This window comes from Mizuhopecten yessoensis, unplaced genomic scaffold (assembly GCF_002113885.1).
Source record: "Mizuhopecten yessoensis strain PY_sf001 unplaced genomic scaffold, ASM211388v2 scaffold8335, whole genome shotgun sequence".
NCBI classification, from domain to species: Eukaryota; Metazoa; Mollusca; class Bivalvia; order Pectinida; family Pectinidae; genus Mizuhopecten; species Mizuhopecten yessoensis.
Genome location: NW_018407496.1, coordinates 500,154 through 510,997, shown reverse-complemented (window position 1 = coordinate 510,997; position 10,844 = coordinate 500,154). Strand labels below are relative to the sequence as shown.

General features: G+C 35.7%; 1 protein-coding gene across 12 annotated transcripts in view; it reads right to left on the bottom strand.

The window, feature by feature from the left end:
• Positions 1-10,844, bottom strand: part of LOC110455625 (SH2 domain-containing protein 3C-like) — an 87,354-nt gene that overhangs the window by 9,709 nt on the left and 66,801 nt on the right. For 11 of the 12 annotated variants that reach the window (XM_021505838.1, XM_021505841.1, XM_021505842.1 and 8 more), the window contains exons 2-5: positions 10,514-10,631; positions 7,873-7,984; positions 6,206-6,254; positions 4,464-4,496 (exon numbers count right to left, since the gene is read on the bottom strand). In XM_021505838.1, coding sequence (XP_021361513.1) covers positions 4,464-4,496; positions 6,206-6,254; positions 7,873-7,984; positions 10,514-10,631 — 312 coding nt within the window. The remainder of the gene's footprint in view (positions 1-4,463; positions 4,497-6,205; positions 6,255-7,872; positions 7,985-10,513; positions 10,632-10,844) is intronic. The other variant, XM_021505839.1, reaches the window with a different exon arrangement.

Sequence of the window (10,844 nt, the reverse complement as noted above, 5' to 3'; positions counted from 1 at the left end):
CAACAGGGTCTGTGAGAGCCAACAGATATACCAGGGTATGGGAGATCCAACAAACATTTCAACAGGGTCTGTGAGAGCCAACAGATATACCAGGGTATAGATGATCCAACAAACATTCCAACAGGGTCTGTGAGAGCCAACAGATATACCATGGTATAGATGATCCAACAAACATTCCAACAGGGTCTCTGAGAGCCAACAGATATACCAGGGTATGGGAGATTCAGCAAATATTTCAACAGGGTCTGTGAGAGCCAACAGATATACCAGGGTAAAGGAGATCCAACAAACATTTCAACAGGGTCTGTGAGAGCCAACCGATATACCAGGGTATGGGAGATCCAGCAAACATTTCAACCGGGTCTCTGAGAGCCAACAGATATACCAGGGTATGGGAGATCCAACAAACATTCCAACATGGTCTGTGAGAGCCAACAGATATACCAGGGTATGGGAGATCCAACGAACATTTCAACAGGTCTGTGAGAGCTAACAGATTTACCAGGGTATGGGAGATCCAGCAAACATTCCAACAGGGGTCCTACATGTCCTATAGACATGCATACCAGGTTGTATAGAAATCCAAACCAGAATTATAAAAGATCCCTCAGAAAAATTAAACAGGGTCTCTCAAGTCATATTAGGCTTCTCTGAGGGATCCAATACATTTATACCAGGATTGGAGATCCTACAGGAGGGAGGGATCCTACTGCAGCACTGGGGTAAACAAGTTTGATATTGGCAGGCCTCCAAGGCAGTCGGCATGGTTCTGTAGGGGAACGGTATAGGTTATCAATCTTTAACACTTGTATAAGAATGAATTAGAGGTATAGCTTATCCTTGAAAGATATTGGAATGTCAATATAAAAAGGAAACCTTACAGATGTAGCTGTTGTAAATATATTCTACAAGTTGTACCAGTAACCAGTGTATAGATACATGTCTACTATGTATCAGGCCGGCCTTCAAACAGAACTAACATTGGTTCAGAACGTTAAGCCATGTAAACTTTGTACTCACCCTACTGTAAAACATGGTATATACGGAGTCAGTGATCCCCAAAACACATAATTCTACACATAGTTAAAGCTATTTCCCGATCCCTGTATAAACAAACACTTCCTCTGACCAATAAGAATTCTTACTAAAGCGAACCAAAATCCACATATGTTTTTATGATCTTCTCATTCTAATTACCTTCCTTAGCAAGAGAACAAATGTTCTTACCACGCAAACTCTCGGAGACTGGTTTCAAATCACCCAAGGGTCATTGATTCAACCCCTCAACATGTAAACCTCACTTGTCATTGATTCAACCCCTCAACATGTAAACCTCACTTGTCATTGATTCAACCCCTCAACATGTAAACCTCGCTTGTCATTGATCTCCTGATAACATATACCCCAGGTATGTGATGACTGTCATCCCATAGGTCACTCATACAACCCTCTAAATGAACAAATATACCCCCTATTTCATCTAATTACCCTTAAAAAGCCAATGATCCGACTCTATAAACATGAACAACATACCCCATACATTTGATCTGGTCCTGTATCACCCTACAAAGCCACTGGTCTTTATAACCCTATAAATATGATCAACATACCCCTTGTATTCAATTTGATCCCACTATCACCCATACAGGGCCACTGATCCAACCCTCAACATGTACTACCTCAACAATGACCACTATGATCCAACCCTCATCATGTACCTCAACATACATCAACTGTTGCATTTCTACATCCCCATATCATGTTTATTGATCAANCCAACCCTCTAAATGAACAAATATACCCCCTATTTCATCTAATCACCCATACAGGGTCACTGATCCGACCCTAAACATGAACAACATACCCCATACATTTGATCTGGTTCTGTATCACCCTACAAAGCCACTGGTCTTTATAACCCTATAAATATGATCAACATACCCCTTGTATTCAATTTAATCCCACTATCACCCATAGAGGGTCACTGATCCGACCCTAAACATGAACAACATACCCCATACATTTGATCTGGTTCTGTATCACCCTACAAAGCCACTGGTCTTTATAACCCTATAAATATGATCAACATACCCCTTGTATTCAATTTGACCCACTATCACCCATACAGGGTCACTGTTCCAGCCCTAAACATGAATGAAGTGTAACTTTACCCAAATTATTTTATCCAATTTCAAATCACCCATACAAGGCAATAGGTCCAACCTAAAACAGGAACAACATACTGGTACCCCCTTTATTGTATCTGATTCCATAATGACCATGCACTATTACAGGGTCACTGATCTAACCCTCAACATGTACTACCTCAACAATGACCACTATGATCCAACCCTCAACATGTACCTCAACATATATCAACTGTTGCATTTCTACATCCCCATATCATGTTTATTGATCAAACCAGTCGGCACACGCTGATGACATTCTCACCTTACATGTCTTACACAAAGTCCTAAATATCATGCTTGTTACTAAATAGGGAAACAGAAAAAACACCTGATTAAATAAGTCTGGTTGGTAAGACTTAAACCTGTTTGAGCAGCCGATATTATACATACAGTTTACCGCTCTATACCACTCTAATACATACAAATACTTACGTTTATAGAAGTCTTTATTCCTCAGATACAAGTTATCCTTACCCTAGGTGATATGGACTAGGGTTTAGTGGTGTCTACTATCCCTAGCGATGATCACTTGGGTAAGACTTGGAGATGTCTCCACACATTCTACATCATTCACTATTATTTATACAGCACAACACTGTAAATGTGATCTATTTACAAAACATTTTGATCCACTAGCCCGTAACACAGACCTATACACTGGCAACATCCCAGCAGTTTATACTGAGGTACGTGTGCCTGTAAAACTCGAGCTATTTTATAGAGTTGTTACCATGTCAACTGGAACTTCAATCATTACAATGTAACAGCTTAATTATGAGTCATTGAATAATTTGTCAAAAGAAATAAAATTACATGTTTATTTTTATACGCAGACATTAGGAAGTTGTTTTGCATATTATGGGCTTTATCACTATGCATCAACAAACATTTCACGTTGAAAGTTGTTTTTATGGGAGCTCATGCAGTTAATTTTAAGTAAAAAGAAAACTCCTACAATTTTATATACAATCATTTTATAGTGCCTTATTTAATATAAAGGAAATTAATCTGAGGCACTTTCATTCGAGGGAGGAAAAGATGAATGTATGTGTATATAGTTTAACACAATCAGGAGAGTGAAGAATCAACTTTACTGTATACATGTAGGTACATCTTACCATGTGATCCTGTTAAGTACCTCCAGTTATTATTACCATGCAGACATTGATAATTATACTTGTCAGTTGAAAAAAAGGATATATGCTACTTTATAATCAACTCTATCAAAGAAGTACCTGACTTTTCATTGTGATGTTTAGCTACAGTCACTGTTCTGCTGTTTCTGTGAGGAGCAAGACATTTTGCATGTGATAAGCAACAAATGAAACCTAATGTATTATCATTATAAGTAAATGTTGCACACAATCATTTGGTTATGATCACCTGTCAATAATGACCACACAATGACTCCACCAAACGCAGTGACCACCAATATATAAATGTCCTCTTAACAGAAGATGTACATTTCACTATTGCCAATCATAATTATTAAATCGGCAGCCTGTTCACATAGAAGTTCAATACAAAACAATATGCAATTCTCGATCGTTATTAGTTCCAGAAAATGTCAAAATACAAACCTCTGCCTGCCAGGATTCTTTCATTATGACTATCACAATTAATAAAGATTTACCTGCTTGGCAGGTGTTTTTACCTAAGGACAAAGGTCAAGCTACAGGTGTGTTAATTATAGAGTTATGTGTGTCACACAGTAACTCACTTAATGACTGTAATTGTCCAAACACAGGAGACCTAATTGGTATGCTTAATTGGTATGGCATACTAGACTAGTTTGAGTAATGTCCTCTTAATTAGTTCATACATTTTAATTGGAATAAAAGAAGGCGGCCAATTATGTAATCAAATAATAAGTTTTTAAGTTAAAGATGATTAAAAAATCAACAAATGTTGCAGAATTTTTGAAAATATCAACAAATAAGAAAGATTTTAAGCAAGAAAGCATCAAGGTGAATGTTTTTCCCCCAAAAAAGCCACACTGATAAAGATGAAATGTGAAGTGCCCTATGCCAGGTCTATATACAAATTACAGGTACAAGCCACTCAAGCTCAACTCTATAACTTCAGACACATCCTGACCGTGATATCTGGTTGTTTACAAGTCCTATAGCTGTAAACAATAAATAATAGCTTCTTTTGGAAGTATACAGGTACAATGGTGAAACTATGAAACACAATAAGCACACAAAAATACACAAAAAGCTTTGTGGAAATTACACTTATCTATGCAAAAACCAGTTTTAAAATGTATGTTACCTTTGAACCTGTAGATGTTCTGCTTTTAACTGCCTGTAATTCAAAGTCCACAATGTATATCAAAGCTAGATCCATAAACCAACAAAGGAATGATATAGTGTCACACATGTATAATTGTTCCCAGTACAGTGCTGCTGATTAATGTAACTCTAAAACATTCCAGTTCATAATCCACAGCGAAATGTTGTGTTTGCCTTAAGATTACGAGAAAACCAACTGGTGACTGTAAATTCTCCTAAATCAGAAGTTTGTCCCCTCAAGAGTGGAATTTGAGCCAACCAAATGTTTTTTCTTCAAGAATGATAAACAAATATTCAAGTTTCCATTGACACACCCAAGTGTATACATCATGCGACATGGATATATATACACTATGAAATATGTTGGCCAGTGATAACATTATATGGCATGGTTGTCTCTGCCTTGTCACAGAACTCTGACTGAGAAATAATCGGGGTCAAGGGGGACAACTTCCTGTTGAGTGTTTGTTCAGGATGATAAAGCTCCCTCACTTGCACAAACCATGCTACCCTTATGTTGTATTGTCTAATCCTGATAAAGAGACACCAGCCTTGAAAATATCCTGTTTCACCAACGGTTGTCACCATGGTCTTATCTGGTAGTCTAATCTAATTCTGTGCTGTGACAAAAGATTACTCATTTCTTTTCAAATAGAAAAAGGAACAAAGAAATACTTCTTTTTAATTTATGAATGTGTATGAGGCTTTTGTGTGTACTGAGGTTAATACTGAATTACAAAACAGAGATAAATGAACTAATGTCTAGCCCAGCACTTCTGATTAGATGTACAAGTTCTGTAAGCCTAAGTGCCAATACTTCTGATAACAAATGTCAACAGACTTTGATAACAGGTGTGTACCATCAACGATACCAGGTGGTTGAGGATTGTCCAGGTAAGTACAGGTGTAAACAACCACTGATTACAGGTATTCACAGGCACATAACCAGATTGTGTAGAAAGATGACATATTTATAAAGGTAACAATCTTATGTAACTGTGATATTTTCTTGTGAATGCCTTGCACTGACACACACATGACAGAGATGGATAGTTAAGAATTTAGATTAGAAACAAATATATGATGTTAACATAAGGCCTCTGATTAGTCTTCATTTATCTTGGAAGCCTTTTCCACATAGTTTGCTGGCATTCATAATTATTTACTAATTTATTTCTATATGACCTATTTTTTATCAATTAGCTATATAACACAGGAAAATGAAAAAAGATTGACAGAGTATTATGTAAATCAGTATACAAAAGATTTGAACCTTGACCTCAAAATGGGCATAATTTGATAAGCATTTTTATTCATTCTCAAACCATTCTAGAAGGCTAATCACAATCCCTTCCACCATGCAGATCTACATGTGATTTACTTTCAGTGTCAAGTAACAAAATATCCAAGTTAACGAGAAGTTTTGCTTTAAAGGTTTCTGGTGCAGAAATTAAAGTTTCAAGGGCCATAACTCCAGGAAAAATACTCAAATCACCAATTCCTTTCTTCATGCACATAGATCTACATACAGGTATGGTGTGCTTTCACTATGCCAAGTTTTAAAGAAACCCAACAAACCTTTTACACAAAGGATTTGCACCTTATGGACAGATTGATGTGATTTCTATACACATACACCCCCCACCCCCCTAAACTTAGATTTGCGGGGGTGTATTAGTCTGAATGTTACAGGAGGGAGTAAACTTGTCAGTGATAACTTACTGTGCCGTGGCGCTAAGGCTTCGGTGTAGACCTGGTACCACTTTATACCCTGTAATTAACAACATCAAAGTCATATAAGCAACAATACCAAATGCAACAATAATATGAATTGTTATTTACGATTCCAGCCATTAAAACAGAAAATCCAACCGTTATAAAAAACAGTACCAACAATATAGATTGTTATTTACGATTCCAGCCATTAAAACAGAAAATCCAACCATTATAAACAACAGTACCAACAATATAAATTGTTATTTACGATTCCAGCCATTAAAACAGAAAATCCAACCATTATAAAAAACAGTACCAACAATATAAAGCCAGCAGCACAAGTTAATAAGACCATGTCAACGAAAAGATTACAAAACATTGACCCCTGTGACCTGAAGTGAAGGTCAGAGTCATTTTTTTTAATAAACTGAGAGGCCTCCATCCTCGAAGCTCCATAGCATTTATCATTATCTTAAATTTGAACACATTTGAACATGCATCCATAAATCTTTCATTTACGTGATGAACATTTATAAAACTTTACACCAGTTAGCTATACATACTAAATATGATATGACTCTAGGTTTTGTAGTTCTTGAGAAGAAGTTTATAAAAGAGTTTATAATGGATGGACAATGTCAATGGATTCTGCAACATGACATTATAAGCTCACTTTACCGGTTAGCTTATAATGACACAAACAGCCGTTACAGTAGTATAATGCAGCAACACAGTTATCTCCCATTATAAAATACCTGCACCCACTAAAAAATTGCCAACTGTTACAGTACTATATACCACCCATTAACCATTTACCAGGGGTATATAAACAGGGCATATACCTGATAGACATTATTGTGGCAGTGTTTATATGACCTAGCTAGTATAACTCATCCAAAAGGATATATATACAACATGCACATTCTGGTTCGCCACTAGATTTCCTAATAATTATTAAGTGTGATAGCATAGAGATCCAGGTGTATCTGTTTCTGCCACTGTGTTGGAGTAGACTCAAAAATTACGCTACAATTCCTATTCCTGAACAGAATTACAATAAACACAGATAGAGAATTTCATAGCTGTGCATCATTGCCCCCATCATATAGAGAATTTATAGTTGTACATCGTAGCCACCATCAGCCCAGATAAAGAATGTAATGGTTATGTTCCTTCAGTAACACGGCTGATCTCCAGATGTGTACCAATTAAATGCATGTTATAGTTTTTACATGAGCTGCAGTTAATGCATTAGTTTTTATCATACCAAACACATGTGTAGTCAACTACACAAAGACGATACTGTTTGTCTTCTACCTCCAATCTACGTAATGCAATTTGCTGTTATCGTTTACAGTTTTTCCTCGGAAACAAAACAAGTGGTTTTGATACTACACACAATATACATTTGTTCTTCTTCAATTTTTATTCACGTCAATTATCATATACAATTACAAAGACATCTGATGATAAGGAAACAAGTCATAACTGATGTTCATGAAAACTGTTAAAGCCAATTTGACTTAAAACAAAAGCCTGAGATATTTCACCTTAATTCGCCATATATTTGAGACTGATTGGAACGACAGTCTTGATATCCATCAAATGATAGAAAGATGCTTTTAAATCAAATATTAGTCTGGAATTGGAACAAAAAAATCAGATCTACTTACCTCGCTGATGCTTTTCCTTGAGGATACGTAGACTGGACACGACCTTTGCCCTCAGGGCTGGGTTATGTATACCAAGATCTTTTATCTCTGCTTCCGTAAAATTCAGCAGATCCTGTAGAGGAATTAATCAAATATATTATAGGGTTATCTCCCCTCGTCTACCAAAATAAAAATCAATAAATGACAATGGACAAAAATTCCTTTACACTGCAGCTGGAGCTGGCATCCAATGTAACTTATTATCCCCAACAGCCCAATGATATAGTCCACTTTCTTTGTTGTGGAATGACCCATTTATCCTGATAGGGAAGACAAATATAAATGGCAGTCAAAAAAACAAAAATCAATTTGTGGCATTGGACGGAGTACTCCCAGGACATTGTCTGGTCTGTAATCCCCAAATGGAAGGGACATCTAGTTTAGAGGCTTCTTCCATATATAATCATACTCGAAAGGAAAAAAGGGCTATCAACAGGAAACAGGGACATGTAATTGTTTCTATGATTCAAAAAGATTTTAATTACAATAAGTACAACACAGAATAATAATTTGTACCTTTTCTGACTCAAAATTTGTTACAATTTATTCATCTAAAAACTATAACAAACAGTACAAAAAAGTTCAAAAGTCTTTCATTTTTTTTTTTTTTACCTATGTATTTTATGCATTCCTTAATTTTTATTTCAGCACCAAAAAGAGCAAATTGCCATTGTTAATTTGATGTCAGAAACAGTGTAGCCTGGCTTGATAAAAACCTCTTTATACAGATCACTGTCTATATAAATGACCTGTCTATAAGGAGCACATGTCAATAGAAACAAGCTGTGTATAAATAACATCCATCAACAGAAAAAAACCCAGCCTAAAACAGAATTTATCTTGATGACACCTCACTTCAAGTTTAAAGGTAGACAACTCTTGCAATACTAGTACTGGTTTTCAAGCCAAACAGGGGATATAACTTGTCTAGAACTACAGACATAGGTTGATGACGAGAAGAAGATACCAATAAAAACAGTACTCAAGCTGACCAAATGATAGCTAATGGCTTTTTCTGGTCATAAAACTAATTTGTCCCCCATGACGAAATAAAATCAATATTTGTAGTTGGTTGCTATGGGGGACGCTGTTGATGACTTGATTGCTGGCCATTCTCAGTAACAGCTGTATTGCATCCCTCCCTATACTTAACTCCCCCATTTCCTCCTCCTCACAACAAAAATCAATAAACTGTCCCTACGTCACATTACATGTCACATGACATGTCACAGTACACAAATCATAAACCATACAACTCTGGGATTTAGGTATTGCGGTAACAATGACTTATGATGATGTCATCGCTAATTCAAATCAACTTAAAATCACTATCTTATAAATATATGAATAGATTTTTACAGTAAAACATATTTGTAATGAGACCCAAAAGAACATAAAAAATCTTACTTTACTATGAATAGTATATTTTATATTGTCCTATGTTCATGACTTTGCTGTGTTGCCATTATTTTACAATCAATGTTTTTACTGTACCTCCTTAATAGCTTCCCATCAATTCATTTCTACCCATCAACCATTACTATAATTCATATCTATCCTGTTACCTCATTCAATTCAAATCTACTGCCTATGAATTTATTTAACACGTAACTTCTAACCCATGCAAATGTAATATTTAAACCACCAACCCTAAAATCATATAAATTCAAATCTTATTCATACAAATTCCTTTCCAACTGATACAAATTCATAACTACCTCCTATATAAAACTCCAACTGCTCCCTGTATTACAAGAAACACTCTTACATGAACAAATTAATATATATACATCTATCCTCTAAATTAATATTTTCTTTTAATACTTAAAATTGTATGCTCCATACTTTTAATTTCCAAAACAACTGATTGAAAACAAAAAAAATAGCACTATATCTTAATTTGCAATACCCAACACTGGTATTTTTTTATTCTGAAAACCAGGGAAATAATATATGATGTTTGTGAGCCTGTGGACAGCGTAAAGCTCCTGTCCTTGTCTACAATTACACTCAGACCCTTAACATAATTTCACCTCCCTGATTATAGCCACTTCCTATTGACTATCATTACAACCCATAAAGGGAGTTGATGATTACCCATAATACATCATCCTCATCTCATGATTACATGCTTCCTGTTTTATCTCCGAAATGTTCCGTATCTTTTCCGTCAATACCATACATGACAGGATGAAGGTTATCATTGTTTTCCTTTCCATGTCAATCTGATAGGCTGAGATGGTTTTACCGATATTATACATTCACCAAATCGTCGTATCTTGTTGCATGTTCGCTTCGTATGATGCGAACTCATCTAGTCCGAGTAATGGAGAAATAAATCAAACATGTCGCAACCTGAATATGAGTCATATTTCTGTATGTATATGACATGTTCTTTTACACTGTATATTTTCAAGAATTGGACCAAATTTCTGTGTTTTCTTGTCAAGTCTTGGTATGCATAAAACTCAAAAACAAAAAATGTAAATTTTCCAGTGTTTATATCAGCAGTGAGAAAAATAATGAGTAACAGCTAACTCGGATAATTAGGACATTTTTACAAGCATCTTTTTTACCATATTTTGCTGTGTGTCTGTCTTACCTCCACCCCTTTGTATTTGCAGAAGATCCGATAATGGTCCCTCATACCCAGAGCTTCCAGCCAGGTTTCTATGGCAATGTGTTTGTGTGCCATCACCTGCTGTCTCTCCAACACAATCCTGCAAAATACAAATCAGAGAAATATACAAATAAGCTGAAAATTTAACACAGGTTTAATTGCTAAGCAGCATCAGCAAGCTTTTCAAAAATAACTTGCTACATTGTTAAGTACAATCAGTGATATTTCCAAAAAACAATTTCCAACATAGCGACAACCTGAAGAGGTAATCATTTCTCATGTCATCAAATTGTCTATTGACTATAAATTTATC